A 20,546-nucleotide genomic window follows, 5' to 3' on the forward strand; every position below is an offset into this window, starting at 1 on the left:
CCTACCAGCAGTCACTAGGCCTTCCAATATTATGTTGAATTAAGATGGCGAGAGTGTGCATTCTTGCCTTGTTCCTAATCTTAGAGGAAAAACTTTCAGCTTTTTACCATTGAATATGATGTCAGCTGTGGGTCTGTCATGTATGGCCTTCATTACTGTGGGTCTGTCATATATGGCCTTCACTATTTTAAGGAATGTCCGTCTATACCCATTTTGTTGAGTTTTTATCATAAACAGATATTGAATTATGTCAATGCTTTTTCTGCATCTACTGAAATGATATGATTTTTACACTTCGTTTTGTTAATGAGGTGTATCACACTGATTGATTTGCAAATGTTAAACCATCCTTACATCTCTGAAATAAATCTCACTTGGTGATGGTGTATGATCCTTTTCATGTATTGCTGACTTTGGTTTCTTGAGAATTTTAGCCTCTGTGTTCATCAGGAATACTGGCCTGTAGTTTTCTTTTTCTGCAGTGTCTTTGTCTGGTTTTGGTAATGGGGTAATGCTGGCCTAGTAAAATGAGTTTGGAAGTGTTCCTTCCTCTTCAATTTTGTTTAATAGTTTCAGGCAGATAGATATTAACTCTTCTTTAAATTTGTGGTAAAATTTATGTGTGAAGCCATCTCGATCTGGCCTTTTATTTCTTGAAGTTTTTTGTACATGATTCAATTTCATTACTAGTAATTGGTCTATTCAGATTTTCTATTCTTCATGGTCAATCTCAGAAGATTGTGTTTCTAGAAATTTATCCAACTCTTCTAGGTTGTCTAATTTGTTGGCATATAATTGTTTACAATATTCTCTTATGATCCTTTTTATTTCTGTGGTATCAGTTGTAATTTCTTTTTCATTTCAGATTTGATTTTATTTGGGCTTTTTCATTTTATTCTATTCTATTCTATTCTATTCTATTCTATTCTATTCTATTCTATTCTATTCTATTCATTGATGAGTCTGGCTAGAGGTCTATCAATTTTGTTTATCATTTTAAAGAACCAGCTATTTGTTTCATTGATCTTCTCTGTTTTTTTAGTTCCTATTTCATTTATTTCCACTCTGATCTTTATTATTTCCTTCCCTCTACTAACTTTGGGCTTGTTTTTTCTTCTTTCTCTAGTTCCTTTAAATGTAGATTGTTTATGTGACATTTTTCTTGTATCTTGAGGTAGGCTTGTATTGTTATGAACTTCCCTCTTAAACCAGCTTTTGCTGCATCCCAAAGATTTTGTAATGTTGTGTTTCATTTTCATTTGTCTCAAGGTATTTCTGGATTTCCTCTTTGATTTCCTTGCTGACCCACTGGTTGTTTAATAACATGTTGTTTAGCTTCCACATGTTAGTGTTTTTTTCCAGTTTTCTTCTTGTAACTGATTTATAGTTTCATACCATTGTGGTTGTAAAAATATTTGATATGATTTCAATCTTCTTAAATTTACTGAAACTTGTTTTATGGCCTAACATATGAGCTATCCTAGACAATGTTCCATGTGTATTTGAAAAGAATGTGTATTCTGCTGTTTTAGATGGAGTGTTCTATATGTATCAAGTCCATCTGGTCTAATATGTCATTTTAAGGCCAATGTTTCCTTATTGGTTTTCTGTCTGGATGGCCAATTCATTGATCCAAGAGGGTATTAAAATCCACTACTATTATTGTATTACTATTTCTCCTTTTATTTCTGTTAATATCTACCTTATATATTTAGGTACTCCAAACTGGGTGCATAAACATTTAAAATGTTATATCCTCTTTATGTGGAAAACCCAAGACTTCAGCCCAAAACTGCTAGAACTCATACATAAACTCAGTAAAGTGGCAGGATATAAAATCAATGCACAGAAATCAGTTGCATTTCTATACACCAACAACAAGCCAGAAGAAAGGGAAATTAAGAAGTCAATCCCATTTACAATTGCACCCAAAACCATAAGATACCTAGGAACAAATCTAACCAAAGAGACAAAGAATCTGTACTGAACAAACTATAGAATACTCATGAAAGAAACTGAGGAAGACACAAAGAAATGGAAAAACGTTCCATGCTCATGGACTGGAAGAACAAATATTGTGAAAATGTCTATGCTACCTAGAGCAATCTCCACATTTAATGCAATCCCTACCAAAATACCATCAACTTTGTATGGAACCAAAGACCCCGAATAGCCAGAGGAACGTTGAAAAAGAAAAGCAAAGCTGGTGGCATCACAATTCCAGACTTCAAGCTCTAAAAAACAGACACATAGATCAATGGAACAGAATAGAGAGCCCAGAAATGGACCCTCAGCTCTATGGTCAACTAATTTTCGACAAAGCAGGAAAGAATGTCCAATGGAAAAAAGACAGTGTCTTTAACAAATGCTGTTGGGAAAACTGGACAGCCACATGCAGAAGAATGAAACTGGACCATTTCCTTACACCACACACAAAAATAGACTCCAAATGAATGAAAGACCTAAATGTGAGACATGAATCCATCAAAATCCTAGAGGAGAACACAGGCAGCAACCTCTTCGACCTCAGCCACAGCAACTTCTTCTTAGAAACATCGCCAAAGGCAAGGGAAGCAAGGGCAAAAATGAACTACTGGGACTTCATCAAGATAAAAAGCTTTTGCACAGCAAAGGAAACAGTCAACAAAACCAAGAGACAACCAACAGAATGGGAGAAGATACTTGCAAATGACATATCAGATAAAGGGCTAGTATCCAAAATCTATAAAGAACTTATCAAATTCAACACCCAAAGAACAAATATCCAATCAAGAAATAGGCAGAAGACATTCAACATTTTTCCAAAGAAGACATCTAAATGGCCAACAGACACATGAAAAAGTGCTCAATATCACTAGGCATCAGGGAAATCCAAATCAAAACCTCAATGAGATACCACCTCACACCAGTCAAAATGGCTAAAATTAACAAGTCAGGAAATGACAGATGTTGGTGAGGATGTGGAGAAAGGGGAACCCCCCTACAATGTTGGTGGGAATGTAAGCTGGTGCGGCCACTCTGGAAAACAGTATGGAGGTTCCTCAAAAAGTTGAAAATAGAGCTATCCCACAACCCAGCAATTGCATTACTGGGTATTTATCCCAAAGATACAAATGTAGTGATCTGAAGAGGCACACGAACCCCAATGTTTATAGCAGCAATATTCACAATAGCCAAAATGTGGAAAGAGCCTAGATGTCCATCAACAGATGAATGGATAAAGAAGATGTGGTATATATACACACACACATACACATACATATATATATATATATATATATATATAAAATAGAATATTATGCAGGCCTTAAAATAATGAAATCTTGCCATTTGCAACAACGTGGATGGAACTAGAGGGTATTATGTTAAGCGAAATAAGTCAATCAGAGAAAGACAAGTATCATATGATCTCACTGATATGAGAAGTTGAGAAACAAGACAGGATCATTGGGGAAGGCAGGGAAAAATAAACAAGACAAAACCAGAGAGAGAGACAAACCATAAGAGACTCTTAATCTCAGGAAACAAACTGAGAGTTGCTGGAGTGGAAGGGGGTGGGAGGGATGGGGTGGCTGAGTAATGGACATTGGAGAGGGTATGTACTATGGTGATCGCTGTGAATTGTGTAAGACTGATGAATCACAGACCTGTACCCATGAAACAAATAATACACTGTATGTTACTAAAAAAATCTGTTTTTTAAATGTTATATTCTCTTGTTAGATTGAGACCTTTATCAATATGTGACGCCCTTCTTTTTCTTATCATCTTGATTTTTTTTTTAAGTCTATTTTGTCTGATAGAAGTATTATTACCCCAGCTTTCTTTCCATTTCCATGGTATATCTTTTTTTCACCCCTTCATTTTCAGTCTATGTGGGTCGTTACATTTGAAGTAAGTCTCTTCCTAGCAGCATGTAGAAGGATCTTGTTTTTTTTTTTAATCCATTCAGTTACCCTACATTTTTTGATTGGAGAATTTAGTCCATTTACATTTAAAGTAATTATTGAGGGGCACCTGGGTGGCTCAGTCGGTTAAGCATCTGCCTTCAGCTCAGGTCATGATCTCAGGGTCCTGGGACTGAGCCCCACATCGGGCTCCCTGCTCAGCAGAGAGCCTATTTCTCCCTCTGTCTCTGCCCCTTGCCCCTGCTCTCGCTCTCTCTCACTCTATCTCAAATAAATAAACAAATCTTTAAAAAATAAGAAATAATTATTGACAGTTATGTATTATTTTGTTAGTTGTTTTCTGGTTGTTTTTGTAGTTTCTCTTTGTTCCTTTCTTCTCTTTCTCTCTTCCCTGTTATTTATTTTCTTTAGTGTTATGTTTAGTTTCCTTTCTCTTTTCCTTTTGTATATTTACTATAAGTTTTTTCTTTGTGGTTACTGTAAGGTTCATATATAACATCTCATGTATATAACAATCTCTTTTAAGTTGATAGTAAGTTAATTTGGAACACATCCCAAAGCTTTATATTTTACTTCCCCTACCCACATTTTATATTTTTGATGACACATTTTACATCTTATTTTATGCATCCCTTAATTATATATATATTTTAGAAAGAGAAGAGAGCATGCATGTGCACGTGTTTAGGGGGAGGGGTAGAGGGAGAAGGAGAGAGAGAATCTCAAGCATATGCCCCACTGAGGGTGGAGCCCAACACAGGGCTCAATCTTATGACCCTGAGATCATGACATGAGCTGAAATCAAGAGTCAGACACTTAAGCAACTGAGCCACCCAGGCACCTCACTAATTATTGTATTTTTAATTTTACTATTCTTGTCTTTAACCCTTCATACTTTAGTGGTGATGAACCCCCTCAGCTTTTGCCTACATGGGAAACTGTTACCTCTCCTTCAATTCCAAATGATAATCTTGCCAGGTAGAAAATTCTTGGGTGACAGTTTTCCCCTTTCAGCACTTTAAATATGTTATGCCACATAAATATATTAGTTATGTCACTCCCCTGTCTGGCCTGTAGTTTCTACTGAAAAATCTGCTGATGGCCTTATGGGGTTTCCCTTGTATGTAATATGTTACTTTTCTCTTGCTGTTTTTAAGATCCTCTCTTTATGCTTAACTTTTACCATTTTAACTACAATGTGTCTGAGATTGTTTCTTGTTGAGTTCATCTTGTTTGGAACTTCCGGGGCTTCCAGACCTGGATGTGTTTCCTTCTCCAGATTATGGAAGTTTTCAGCCATTATTTCTTCAAAAAAATTTTCTGGCCCTTTTTCTCTCTCATCTCCTCTGGGAACTTTTATAATGCAAATTTATCCCACTTGATATAGTTCCTAAAGTCCCTTAAGTTGTCCTCCCTTCTTTTAATTCTTTTCATTTTGCTGCTCTGTCTGGGTGTTTTCCATTGCTTTGTCTTCAAGCTTTGCCTTGATGCTCCCGTTTTATCCTTTCTGCTACTGAACCTCTCTACTGTATTTTTCAGTTCAGTTATAACTTCTAATTGATTTCTTATATTTTCTGTAGCTTTGCTAAAGTTCTCGTGTTCATCCATTCTCCTGCCAACACTGCTAAGTAACTTTATGACCATTACTTGAATTCTTTATCAGGTAAGTTACTATCTCCCTTTCATTAAAGTTTTTTTTTTAATGGAGATTTGCCTTTTTCTTTGGTTTGGAACATATTCTTTGATCTCCTCATTCTGCCTCTCTGTCTTTATGTATTAGGTGAAACTGCTATCTCCCTCAGTCTTGAAGGGGTGGTCTTGTCTAACAGTTGGTTCACATGGGCCATTAGAGCAATCTCCCCTGGCCATCAGAGCCAGACACTTCATACGGGCAACCGCTCAATGGGTTGCATGTGCCCACCAGGTGTGAAAGAGCCAGCACTGTTGTTTGGGAGATCAGGGCTCAGGGCACTCACTCTGCCCCGTTGTGGCTCAGACACTGTGCAGGGAGAGTGGGGTTCCAGCTGTTTGCCCATCACAGTTGTGGCTCAGTCTCTATGCTAATTAGGTGGGGCTTAGGGTGTCCCTGGAAGCTAATTACAGCTTGGCTGCTGCTAAGGGAGAACAGGACTCAGGTGTTTACCAGCCCAGTTGCAGTCCATATGCTGCACAGGAAAGGTGGGACTTAGGTCACTGGACCAACTAGGTTGTAGCTTGGGTGCTGCACAGTGAGGGTAGGGCTCAGTGCACTCTCCCAGCCCAGTTACAACTTGGTTCTCTGCATAGGTTGGGCAGGACTGAGGGCTCCCACTTGGACCATTGCAGCTTTGCTGCTACATGGGGGAAGTAGGGATCATGGTGCTCATCTGGCCCATCTGCAGCCCAATCACTGAGTGAGGAGAACAGGGCTCAGGACACTAGCCTGGCCCTTTGTAGCTGGAGTGCTGTGTGGTGTGAGGTGCTTGCCAGCCAGGTTAAGGGTTAAGTGGGCAGAATATGCCCTCTAGTGCTTGCATGCTAGAGGAAGAGCACTAGAAATGGCACTCATCTGCTCTGTCACCAGCAAGTTAGAATGAGATTCCAAAAATGGACTCCACCAATGCTTCCATCACCAGATAAAGTGTCTACAGGTCCCTGCCTTTGCCACAGCCTCCTTAAAATTAGTAAGTGGTTCTCCCTCATATACAGTGTAGGCACTTCTAAATCTGTGGCTTCTATGCTGGATCTCAGGGAGAGCAGGTTTGTACACAAGCCACTTATAAGCAGGATCTCTGTTACCTACAGTTCTATGATTCTCCCTCTCTTAATTCCCCACTGATTCTCAGAACCAGATGTCTGGGGAGGGGGTCACCTTTCCAGTGCTAGCCCCTAGGGTCAGGATGCCTGATAGGAGGTACAATCCCCTTACTCCTCAAGGGAGAGTTCCTTATTATGGGATACCTCCTGATTGTGGGGTCATCTGGGATGGGGTCGGGGGTGAGGCTGTGTCTTCAACTCTCCTACATTACTTGATATGTCTCTATTGTCCTTCGTTGTGGAGGTATTGTTCATCAAGTTCTCAGGTGGTTTTCAGAGAAAATTTATTCCAAATATAGCTGTAAGTTTGTTGTGTCCATGCGAGAATGTGAGTTCAGGGTCTTTTTATGCCACTATCTTGAAACTCCCTCCGTGGCTTGTTTTGTTTTTTGTTTTTTAATTAAGAGAGAATATGAGCAAAGAACATGACCAAAAAGAAATCCCAGAAATCAACTAGTTCTATCAGGTAATATCAACTATATATAGCACAATGTATCTAGATAATTATGAACTTATTACCCAATATTCAAGTCCTTGTGTTTTCTAATGGAGAAATACCTTAAAATCTTACATTTTACATATTGTTAAAACAAAAGTTAATGTTCTCATGATTTCCCCATTGCTCCCCTCCTTCTGTTTCATATTGGAAGGAAATTTAATTTAGGCAGAGTAATTTTCTTGTAATTAATCAATTCTTATCAACTTTATACTTGTAATGACCTTGGTAAAGTATAAAAAGGAAAGAATATAAAATATCATATCCTTAGAACACTGAAAATGTAAATAAAAAAGCCTATGGGAGCCAAAGTATCCCACAGCATCTCTAACCTTTTCTTACAGGGCTTTCCTAACTCTATTATCATTTGACCCATTTGTTTCTTCTAGTAATTCCACGACTTTTTAAAACAGTGAAAAAAGTAACATAACACTTGAAGACCCTGATGAATAAGCAGTATTACATTATTTACCAATTATCCACATTCATATATAATTTTAACACACCTATGTTGTGTCACACCAAATTCCAAGGCAAAAATATTTTGCTAAACACAGTTTATGCCCACATAAATTCCCTGTCCTCCCAAACACCTCGAAACAAGCTTATTTTACCCCAATGCTTGTTTAGATGGATTTGATCCCTAAGTAGAGAACCTCAGTATTCAATATTATTTCCCAAGGAATCTGTTGCTCTAGTCAATATCAACAATGTAGCCCTTATTTAGAGTCTACAGTCAAATACAAGGTCATCTAAATTCTCCTTCCTGGTCTGCTGGTCTCACTTTGTATAAATCTATCTTCTACACTGTTTCCAAAGTAATCTCTAGGATACACGTCAGATTATGTCAGTCCCATAATTAACATCCATTAAGATCTCCAGGACTAATTAGAATAGTTTTCAAAGTGCTCTGAGAGGACATCCTAGGATTTGGGGTGGATGCCTTTAAGGCCACTATAGGAGATAAGAAGACAAGTAGCCACACACAAACCTGCTACTACTTCAACCAGAGCAATTCTATGTTGTACATCTAACTTTTTTGTATACCAGAATTTCATGTAAGATTGTTCAAAAAAGTTGTTTTGTTACTTTTCAATGAAAGGTAGAATTACTGTTATGAACAGATTGCAATTATCTAATCCTGGCATACAAAACCCTTCAAAATCTGATCCCTGCCAACCTCATCTCATACCTCACACCTCTGAATTGTTCACTGTTCTTAAAACACTGGTTTTATACTACTTCTGGCTTTGTCCAGTTTCCACACTTTAGTACATGCAGTGCTTTCAACTAGAATGCCTAACTTCTTAACCCTATTTCTTCAGCAAATTTCAGTGCCCTTCAGGTCTCATACACCATGTCTGAGAAATATGCCTTGACTTGTAAATGTGCCTTGCTTTTAACTCAATTATAGTACAAAACGCTGTATGTTAACATTATTGGTCTTCACATTTGTTTCACTACATCTGCCAAACTTGGCTAATCAGAATCACTCCGAAAATTCTTAAAAACACAGATTTCTTAGCCAGACTAGTAACAAGTGCAGTAGACTATTTGGTATGTAAAAACCAGGTCTCAGTTATTTTTTCTCCTAATAATATTTAACAATTGTTTTAAAAGAGAAATCTAAATTCACATGAACTTATTTCCTTACATGGAATTTATATATTTATTAGAAGAGCTGAACTAAATTCCTAAATAGCTTAATATAAAAATCTTAGAAAATAAAGACATGTTCTTGGTAACACCTTGTGGTAACATGGGACCAGAATACAGTATCTTCTCGTGAACTTTTAAGTCTGAAAACAACAGTAAAAGAAAGTTGTCATTGTTTTGGATTAGCTACCTTTTAGCTTTTTTTTGGATTGTATGTGATTATCAGGAAATTTAACTGTAATATTTAGATTATGATAAAACTGATATAAAACATTACGTAAGACATTTAATCATTACAACCTTAGGTCTTTAAATAATAATCTTTTGAATTTAGCCTCAGACTTCTTTGAAAAAAAAAGTATAAAAAAGCTATCCTTTTCAGAAACAAAGCTTTTATTGCTTACTACTGCCCTCTAGTGAATTATCAGAAAATCAACAAGGCTATAGAAATTATATCCTTTAAAATGCTTCTAGGTTGATGGTCATAATTGCCTCCAATTTTATTTGTTCAAGTTCCAAAAATAAGTCACCATATGTATTAAAACCTAAAATGTTTGAAAGAATACATACAAACTACAAACATTTCTTTTTTTTTTTTTAAGGATAATTTTTTAAAAAGATTTTATTTATTTGTAGAGAGAGAGAGCACAAGCAGGGGGAGCGGCAGGCAGAGGGAGAAGCAGGCTCCCCACTGAGCAGGGAGCCCGATGGAGGTGGGGCTCCATCCCACACCCTGGAATCATGACCTGAGCCCAAGGCAGATGCTTAACTGACTGAGCCACTCAGGCACCCCAACATTTCTAATACCTTCTTACACTGCCCAGTTTAGAACAGCACCTTTTCCCTATGTATCTCTTTAATATCTAGAATAAAAATTTCCAACCTGTGATCCCTGGATTACTGTAAAGGTGCAATACCAAGCACTACTTGTAGACTGCATAAATGTCTGGCATATATTTGTTTAACACCTATTATTCAAGGACATGTATGAGCTTATGACTAATGAAACAATTCATTAAACACATACTCAATTAAGATTTCTCCTTTAAATATTCATTGAATCCAAAACATATATTTTCTCACATTTAACATTAGTGAAATTTGGATGCATCTTATAATCATCGACTACACAGAAGTCATGACATAGCTGTCATTACCTACATGGTCACAAATTTAGTCACAGCTGGTTACATTACAGTTAGTCCTCTACTTGAGTTACATGCATTCTTGCTACCACTACTGAGTTTAATTGCCACTTACAATGTCTTTAAGATAGTACTGTGATTGGACATTGAAACAAAAAATTAATGTGTAAGGGGAAAGAAAGGAGCAAACAGTGAAGCAAGTATTTATTGACAAGGAGCAGGGGCACCTGGGTGGCTCAGTCGGTTAAGCATTTGACTCTTGGTTTCGGCTCAGGTCATGAGACCGAGGCCACACGGGGCTCCACACTCGGCATGGAGTCTGCTTGAGATTCTCTCCCTTTGTCCTTCCCATGTGTGCCTGCTCTTGCTCTTGCTCTCTCAAAATAAATACATAAAATTAAAAAAAAAAAAGGAGTATAATTCCGTATTTTCTTACAAAGCAACAACCAAGTGCTTTATGAGCTTAAAGGAACATACCCAAAGTAAAAGCCATTTTCCATTTGTCCTTCACACGGCAAGCCAAGAAACAACAAAAACAACTTATAGTTGACAATGGGTATGTTAGCAGCTTCAAAGAAAATTCCAGAGACAAGAGTGGAGGACTTAGTAAAAGCTGCATCATCAATTCTCTTGATAGCATAAAAGACAGTCTTGTATAGTAAACATGGATGTGAATAACCAATTTAAAAAAGTGATTCAGAAGACTCAGACTCCAAATGTGAACTTTTAAGGAACACCTTTCCAATTTATTTCACTTACATTCTCCTTATTGTGTGTGAAGAAGGATATGGTTTTTTAAAAGTATTTATATAAGTCAAAAAATAAAAAAAAGTATTTATTTAAGTCTAAAAAACTCACACTAAATATAAAACAAAATTATAAATGATAAGAAAGCATAGGCAGGTACATCTTACAATCAGTGACATAGATTCAGTGAAACATAGTATCACATGGAAGGCTGAAAATTTGACTTTTAAAGAGCATTTCTCTCCAAAGATTACCAAAAATCAATGCTCTATTTCTATTTCTGAATCCTTAATTTATCACTTTAATTTTCTTTAATCTATTTCTTTATATTTTATATTAAATGTATCTAGATTAGCATAATGTTATGTGTGTGTGTATAGGTGTGTGTGCATATAAATATATATATATATATATATACACATATGACATGGTAAAGTTTTTACTGATATGTGTATATAATAAAAAGTTCAGTAGTCACTGTTTCTATAGGCACTTCATTGGCCCATAGGATACATTTTGTATGAAAGTATCATTATTCAAAAAAAAAAAAAAAGAAAGTATCATTATTCAACATTTCCCCACTTGGTGGCACCAAAAAATTAAAATATACATAAATAGTGTGTCTAGAGGTTTCATTTTTTTAATTTAAAAAGTAGCATTCCCTTTCAATTTAAGATGAAAACAGTAGGCAAGGTGTATGTTGCTTGACATTCTTCTAATATTGAATAGTGCCTAATTATTGGGTTATCCCTTAAGACATGGTAGAGTAGATATGATCTTGGTAAAATTTAAATAATCAACTAGTTTCTAAACTAAACAATAATGGGTAGCTAAGAAAATCACATTCTACTAACACATTATAAAAACTTTTCTGGTCTCGGGGGCGCCTGGGTGGCTCAATCCTTAAGCGTCTGCCTTCGGCTCAGGTCAGGATCCCAGGGTCCTGGGATCGAGCCCCACATCAGGCTCCCTGCTCTGTGGGGAGCCTGCTTCTCCCTCTCCACTCCCCCTGTTTGTGTTCCCTCTCTCACTGTGTCTCTCTCTGTCAAATAAATAAATAAAATCTTAAAACAACAACAACAAAAACTTTTCTGGTCTCAATACTAACAGTTACAGAGTCTATAGTAGACACGACTTTACATTTAATAATTAGTTCTTTGCACTCAGAGTCAAAGTACTCTAAATATTAACTTCCCATTTTGGGAGCTTTAATTAAAATTAATCTCTTAGGGCGCCTGGGTGGCTCAGTTGGTTAAGCATTTGACTCCTGATTTCAGCTCAGGTCATGATCTCAAGGTCATGAGGTTGAGCCCCGTTTAGGCTTACCACCGAGGGTGAAGCCTGCTAAGATACTCTGTCTCCCTCTCCCCTGCTCCTTCCCCTGCTTGCGCATGCCCTCTCTCTTTCTCTCTCTCTCAAAAAAAAATAAGTAAATCTCTTCTACTTCCCATGAATATATACTGTACCCTCTTTCCATGCTCTACCATGTGAAAAGCTCAATTCTCAAGCTTTTCCATAACAAGTTAGGACAAAACTTTATATCTGCAAGCAAATATGATAATTAGTACTATTAACCACCTCTCTATAACAAAACCACCTATCTATAAACAGTTGATTTTCAACTAGCTTTTTAGTAAGTTTGAGTTTTAATGGCCCATTTTTACAGATGGGGAAGCTAGGGTTCAGATACGAGATTTTACATAAAGACTTTCACTCATGACTAGCGCTCAGGTATAAATGTCATGCTCTCCCCTTAAACAGGGTCTTCTCTATACATACTAGATAGTAAAACTGGCCAGACTGATTTGGTGGCAAAACATACTTCCACTGAGTTCTGAGCATATTTTGTGCTATTTAAAAGTTTGTCTATCCATCCCCTCCTCCAAGTAACTACCACCCAACTTTGAATACCTCCTTTGACTTACTCATCTTTTCATAAACCACTTTTTCAATGATGTTGATACAACTGCTATTAGCATCTGGTTTACTTTCACTGCAAGATGTGGAAAGAGCTGTGAGTTATAGTTTAAACCATACTAAACTGTGAATATTCAACAATTTGAGCTATTAGTGACTACTGGGTGACCAACAAATTCCAAGACTGGGTAAATTTCTTAATTAAATCTTCATAATCTTATTAAACATTATTCCCAGTTTAGAAATGAGTAAATTTAGACAGTAAAGTAGTTCAAGGGACCCACAGACTTAAAAAGAATCTACATTGAAGACTTTCCACCAAGAGTCACATTTTATTGCTTATGCTACTTAAAGAAAAAATATAACTCCTAGATAGTATGACCTTACTATACTGTTAAATTGGACCCTCTTCCCTGGGCTTAGGACTTAAGGGACCCCTCCCCACCTATTCAGCATACCTTCTACATCTTTCAGGTTCCCAACCTAGGCCGCATCATAAAGTCCTCTGTTTATCAATGCCCTCTGCATTCTAAAAACATAAGGTTCTTCTAAGGATATCTTAACTAAATCAGTATGATTATTTTATTTGGTTTGATTATTTAAATGATCATTTTCACAGCTTGAGTTAGAGTAATATAAAATATTAGTTGAAAATATTTACTTTACAATACTATCATTCCTACAGGGAAGCTCTCTTTCAAAGAATTTAGTAATTTCACAGATTTTTCCCACTCCCAATCATCACTGCCACAGCTTATGTAATTCAGAGCCACCAGAGTAATAGTGTTAAAATGTTAGACAGATCCTATTACTTCTCCATTTAAAACCTTCCAATGGTTTCTAATCTCAACCAAAATAAAATTCAAAATCCTAACCATGGTGCATAAGGCTCTATATTAATTTCTCATCTAAACTTCAGCCTTCCTTCCCCTTGTTAACTGAGCTCCAGCCATACTGGCTTTGCCTCTTTGCTATTATCTGAACACTGCATACCTGTGCCTACCTCAGGATTTCTGCACTTACTCTTCCTTCATGGCTGGTTCAGTCACTTTACTCAGGTCTCTGTTCAAATGTTAGAGAAGTCCCTCCTGATCTTTATAGTAGAACCAGCCTCCAGTATTGTCTATCCCATTGTACTGCTTTATTTTTTTTCATAGCAAATACCATTTGACTATTGGAAGACAATCTTCCATGGGTCTCCAATTTCTTCACACCTTGCAAACCAGGCACAAATGCTCATTTTTTTCTATACTATCTTTTCAAGGATGTTTATATAGAAAAATAGCCTTGGAAAACAAAGATAGCATCTTCCTCTGGAGCAAAGGGCAAGCAGACTTACTGTCCATTATAAAAGCTTCAGCTTCCATAAGTTCAAAGGTTCCTCTTCTATATGGAAGTATCATCTGGTGCACTTCACATTACCCCATGGGAATTGGAACTGAGGAAACCAGCAAAGGAAAATGCTAATGCTAAGGCTATTGTTATTGCTGTAATACAAAGGTCTCTCTTTGACCCAGAAGTCTTGCATCTTTAGCCAACAACCACAGAACTGTAACAGGCTACAACGAGGGTAAAATCTTAGACCTTTCATAGTTCTTGATGTTGACCTTACATATTGGTTTCCTCTTTTTCCATCTGTTTCTCCTGACTAATCTTTTATCAACTGTTATATACTCATTTTCCTATAGTTTTCAAAGCACTTTTACACAGTATCATTTGACCTTCAAAAAACCTCTAAGAGGCATTTTTTTACTCTCATTAATGGGAAAGACCCTGACCCAGGAAGGTTAAAAAACACGCAAAATCACCTTAACACATCAATCACAGAATAACAATTAGAGTTGAGGTCGAACTCCTAATTTGTTGTTAATTTGTGACTGCTTTTTTTTTTTTTAAAGATTTTATTTATTTATTTGAAGAGAGAGATACAGCGAGAGAGGGAACACAAGCAGGGGGAGTGGGAGAGGGAGAAGCAGGCTCCCCACAGAGCAGGGAGCCTGATGTGGGACTCAATCCCAGGACCCTGGGATCATGACCTGAGCCGAAGGCAGACGCTTAACTGACTGAGCCACCCAGGTGCCCAATTTGTGACTGCTTCTTAAAAGAAAGAGGAGTGCCTAGGTGGCTCAGTTGGTTAAGCGTCCAACTCTTGATTTCGGCTCAGGTCATGATCTCAGGGTTGTGGGACTGAGCCCCCTGTTGGGCTCCACACCAGGCAAAGAACCTGCTTAAGATTCTCTCTCTCTCTTCCCCCATCTGCCCCTAACCACCCCGCTCACATTCTCTGTCTCTCTCCAAAAAATAAATAAATAAATTTTAAAAAGACAAATAAATAAAGATAGCACACATATATTCTGTGAGATGGAAGGATAATTACCACTAATAGTATGACAAATTCCTTATGTAGTAATCCATGAAAAAAAATGGCAATAAATTGGGTGCCTGGGTGGCTCAGTTGTTAAGCGTCTGCCTTCGGCTCAGGTCATGATCCCAGGGTCCTGGGATCGAGTCCCGCATTGGGCTCCCTGCTCGGCAAGAAGCCTGCTTCTCCCTCTCCCACTCCCCCTGCTTGTGTCCCTGCTCTCGCTGTCTCTCTCTGTCAAATAAATAAATAAAATCTTAAAAAAAAAAAAAAAAATGGTGGGGCGCCTGGGTGGCTCAGTTGGTTAAGCGACTGCCTTCGGCTCAGGTCATGATCCTGGAGTCCCGGGATCGAGTCCCGCATCGGGTCCCGCATCGGGCTCCCTGCTCGGCGGGGAGCCTGCTTCTCCCTCTGACCGTCCCCCGTCTCGTGTGCTCTCTGTCTCTGTCATTCTCTCTGTCTCAAATAAATAAATAAAATCTTTAAAAAAAAAAAAATGGCAATAAATAAAACAGAGTATCCAAATAAGCACCTGACATATTAAAATGCATGTATTTTAGACTGCTTTTATTCTAAATGATGACCCTTGAATAATTATGTAACAAAATTAGATTCTGCTATCACACTAAAAGCCCATTTCTTTCATGTCTAAAGAAAGATATATTGGAACAATATCCAAAAATGTTTTCTTTATAACCAGTATTTCCCATTTCTGTAAGAATTAAGAATTCTGTAAACATAAACTCAATCTGGAAAGGTTCTAGATAATTTAAAGCTTCCTACACCACTCTCTTTCAAGAGGTAGGTAAGAAGCATTTAGTGTTGGTTTTTCCTCTATAATTTGAGCAAAAAACTCAAAAAACAGACTGTACACAAGTTTGGCAGGCTATAACTCATACCTTACTATCTCCAGAAAGACTGAAAAAAAAAAAAAAGTAGTCTCTCAGTGTATAAGATTAGATTCTATACACTAAGGAGATATCACATTATATAAAATATCTAAATTTAAAAACTCTACATACCCAAGTAGGATGAATCTACTGCATCAGTAATAGATACTGATCTACAGTTCAAAGTTCTAATATGCTTATAAATCACTAAATCTACTATGGCATAATATATAACCATCTTCAAGGTTCACAAGTTATAAAATTTGTTTCTGAATGTTAAATTTCAAAAATATAGATAAAATGATTGTGACTAAGTAGTTAAAAATTTACTCTCCTCTTCAGTAAAGAAAACTTAAGAAAATGAAGAAGCAAGCACTAAAATATTAAAGAGGAAAATATAATTAATTGAATACATGACTAAGGTAAAATGAAACTGCTTCATAAAGTAATTTCTTAATTTTAACTCAATTATCACCGTTACACTTACTGTGTAAGTTATAGCTGCCAACATTCCAACCAAGGTCAGAGAACTAATAGAAAATGACAATGCAGCTAAACCATCTGCAAAGGAAGCAGAACTTTGTTAAAAACGTACACATATACTATTCAAATGTTTATATTCAAAAAATCAATATAAAGATATAAAAACTGGGTTTCTTATACATTCTTAAGGAATAAACCCAATGTATATTACCTCATCTTTGAAGTGCCAACTCCAAGGGGAGAAAATCTCTACACCCAACATGGGGCTCGAACCCACAACCCTGAGATCAAGAGTTGCATGCTTTATTGAGCCAGCCAGGTGCCCTGAGAAAAGAGTTTTTAAAAGGATCTTCACAAATTGATTTGCAAAAATCTTTTGGACTAAGATTTTCTTTCTTTCACTTCTTAAAATTAAAGAGAAAAATTATTGTCTAATTATTGAGCCTAAAAAGAAATCAGCAAAATAAAGGTGGCAAAAAAACTATCCTAGACTTTCTGAATGGCAGTCCTTGAGAAATAACATTACATAGGAAAGCCACTGACACTGACTACTTCTCTTCCCTCTGCCCGCAATCCTGATATTCCTAGTTTCTTAATTTTCAAATAAGTTTTCAACATATAGCCTAAAACTAAATCTTCAAGAGTTTATTTCATTCTTTAACTTGAAAGGAGCTAGACTGCCCATCTGGCAGGAAAAAAACAAAACCAAATAAAAAGCAAACACAAGCAAAAAATAAATTCAAACAAAGTACTAACACAGGAAGAATATTATGTTAACAAGTTAGACATAGTAAATTGTTTAAGGGAAGGCCAGTAATTTGGAGGCAAGAGTGACACTTTTAAATAATTATACTAGATTATACAATGAAACACTAAGCAAATTTGAATATTCATAAATGGGAGTAATACTAATTTTTTCAGTTTTAATATAGGTCCTATTGAACCTGTTTTGATCTAGTTAAAATGCAGGTCCTGTGGAACCAAATATAATTTTAATTTAATGTATATTAATCTTTCATGAATAACAATAAAATCAGAATAATTTATCTTCTTAAAACTCATGTCTCAGTTTTATATCACACTTTAAGAAAGCATATTATTAAACAAATTCACAAGCTGCTATGCAAGCCTAATTTTTAAGCCTTCATTTTGTAAAACTAAAATATTAGATTTTATTAAATCAAAGACATTCTGATGCTATTATCTTCTTGATGTTACTAGAATTATCAACAGAAATTGTTCATAAAACTAGGAGAGGTGTGCCTGGGTGGCTCAGTCAGTTAAGCATCTGCCTTCGGCTCAGGTCATGATCTCAGGGTTCTGGGATGGAGCCCCGTGTTGGGCTCCCTGCTCGGCATGGAGTCTGCTTCTCCCTCTCCCCCTCCTCTGGCCCCTACCCCCTGCTTCTGCACTCTCTAATAAATAAAATCTTTAAAAAAAAAAAAACCAAAAACTAGGAGAGATCTGGTATTTAGCTGATAGCAATTTTAAGGTCTATCACTTATAAAACACATCCCAATATCAGAAATATAAAAATGTGGGAAAATATGCACCCTACAATTGATAAAATGGAGTATTATATTAACATATTTGGCCAGTCAAAAAAGTTAATATTACTAATACCATTAAGCAAAATGTACTCTAGCACATGGTGTTTAAGATTTGAGATAAAGGAAATAATGTTAAGACTAAAGAGCATGAGATTACAGAAGTTAGAATACTACAGTACCTATATAATTACTGATTCAAGTTATACCAATACTCAAAGACCACTGTACAACTTAATGTTTAAGGCAGAAGAGTAGTTACTCAAGAGACCTGAAGGAGTTAACTATGAGAAAAGAAGCAATTTATTTCTCAGTAATGGGATCAGGTGCATAAATCCTGACAATTCAGTATTAATACATGCCAGGACTGCTATCCTAGTTCTTGCTAGTATCAGCAAGATATTAATGGACCAAAATTTACACAATGAAATCTTAAGTGGAAAGCAAGAAAATTAAGAAGTTGTACAGCAAGGACTCCAAGACTTAATTTAATCATCATTTAATATTATATCTGGATAAAGAAAAAGAAATGCTGATCAAGACTGTATAGTGCTTACTAAAAAGAATACAAAAGCAATAAACATTTTTCAAGTTTATAAAATAAATATTGTAGGTTTCTTTGAAAATAAAGTTATTACTAAGTTCAAATGCACATGAAATTCTGAGGAATAAGATACACATTCTTATTTGATATCAGTTTCTAATATCAACTGTACTTTTCAATGATTGAGCATCTTTCTTAACCTAACCTCCTGAACCTGCCTATTTTTTTCCTTCTAAAAACCTAAGTCACACTGATAAAGTTAAGGGAAACTTCTGGAAAAGCAACTCCAAATGTTTTGGTGAGGTAAATTTATAATAAAATATTATTTCATTCATATGAAACCTCTGTAATTTATATTCCACATAAAAATTATTTAATGATGATCAAACAGCAATATGTAGTTCTCTCACTGGCTAAAAGTTAAAAATAAAAAACAATATATCAAGCACATTTCTTTAACATATTCTATATAATCCCAAGTGAATTAACAAACATCGAAATTATAAGACCTTCACTGCTAAAATATTTTGAAGATTATATTTTTGTTTCGCCTTGGTAATTGTATGAAGAGACTTAACTACATAATAGTTAGAAGTGAGTCTAACAACACAAGGCTCCCAATTTTTCTAGCACACTTTTAACCACAAGTCAAAAGAACTGTGAGGTTAAATTCTTAACACTGTAGAGACTACTCAAAAAAGTCCCAAGAGTCATAAAATATGAACTATTATGAATATTTTTAAAAAAGAATACTTACGACTACTTCCAAGTTCTTCAAACAGGAACTTCACTTTTTCCCACTCTGTAGAATTTTTATTATTAGGAACATTCAGAGGAACAAAAGCACTACAAAAAAGAAAATAAATCTGGTTAATGGCTGTAAAGATAAAAATTTAAATAAAAGGAAATGGTCTAAAACTCAATTCCTTTTTTTTTTTTTTAAAGATTTTATTGATTTATTTAAGAGAGAGAACAAGAGAGCACAAGCAGGGGAAGTGGCAGAGGGAAAGAGAGAAGCAGGCTCCCTCAATCCCAGGATCCTGGCATCATGACCTGAGCCGAAGGCAGATGCTTAACCAACTGGGCCACCCAGTCACCCCTCCAAAACTCAATTTCTAGTAATTTTTTATACAAAGATCAACTGCCCCCACCACACACACACACAAATTAACAAATCAAATCTGCACCATGTACAGAGGGATGTGGTAAGTTTCCTACCTATGTGTTCACCATATTATAAATTTCTTTTAATAGTTTTATTACTGCATTCAATATAATTAGTTTCCTTTGCAGTCCTATGTATTTTATTTTTTTCATTTAAAATATTTTGAGAAGGAGCCATGGGCTAAAGATGATCAAAAAGGTCCATGGCACAAAAAAGGTTAAGAATTTCTATAATAAATCAGAAGAACAGAATAAAAATATATGTAATGATTTCAATATATTTATATACATAGAAAAGAATAGAAAGGAAACATATCAAAATGCACAGTAAATATCTTATTGTGAGACTAGGGATAATTTTTACTTTCTTCTTAGCATTTTTTTATGTCATTCAAGATTCTAACCAACACATTTTGTGAAAGTAGTTTCTATTTATTTTTCAATCCACAGCTAAAGGGGCATCATAAAAATAACAGTGACAGCTAGCTTCCCAGGACGTGCTCTAGAGGCTTAAACTGGGAGACAAGAGAAGACAGACGGAAGGAAGGAAGGAAGGAAGGAAGGAAGGAAGGAAGGAAGGAAGGAAGGAAGAAAGAAAGAAAGAAAAAAGAAAGAAAGAAAGAAAAGAAAGAAAGAAAAAGAAAGAAAGAGAAAGAAAGAAAAAACGAATGAACGAACAGGGAAATAATCAAGAAAAGGAAAGAAAGAAAAGAGGAGGAAAGGAAGAAAATAGATTATTACTTTAATATCTAGTCAGAAACAAGATTAAGGTAAAGTGCTGGGTATCCCTGAAATTGTGTATGTGGAGAATCAAACAGAAATAAAAGAAATAACTCTAATACTACACCTCCTTTCTAACCTAATTTTAATTGTAAACAAAGCACAAAGATC

At 36.0% G+C, this 20,546-nt stretch overlaps 1 protein-coding gene across 1 annotated transcript in view; it reads right to left on the reverse strand.

Annotated features, from left to right (window-relative positions):
* LMBRD1 (LMBR1 domain containing 1) overlaps positions 1-20,546 on the reverse strand; it is a 132,761-nt gene that overhangs the window by 69,877 nt on the left and 42,338 nt on the right. The window contains exons 6-7 of the mRNA XM_045867062.3: positions 19,249-19,337; positions 16,405-16,478 (exon numbers count right to left, since the gene is read on the reverse strand). Coding sequence (XP_045723018.1) covers positions 16,405-16,478; positions 19,249-19,337 — 163 coding nt within the window. The remainder of the gene's footprint in view (positions 1-16,404; positions 16,479-19,248; positions 19,338-20,546) is intronic.

The sequence above is a fragment of the Mirounga angustirostris genome, unplaced genomic scaffold (assembly GCF_029215605.1).
Source record: "Mirounga angustirostris isolate CCGP_5_RB_7025 unplaced genomic scaffold, mMirAng1.0.hap1 SCAF_8, whole genome shotgun sequence".
Classification (NCBI taxonomy): domain Eukaryota; kingdom Metazoa; phylum Chordata; class Mammalia; order Carnivora; family Phocidae; genus Mirounga; species Mirounga angustirostris.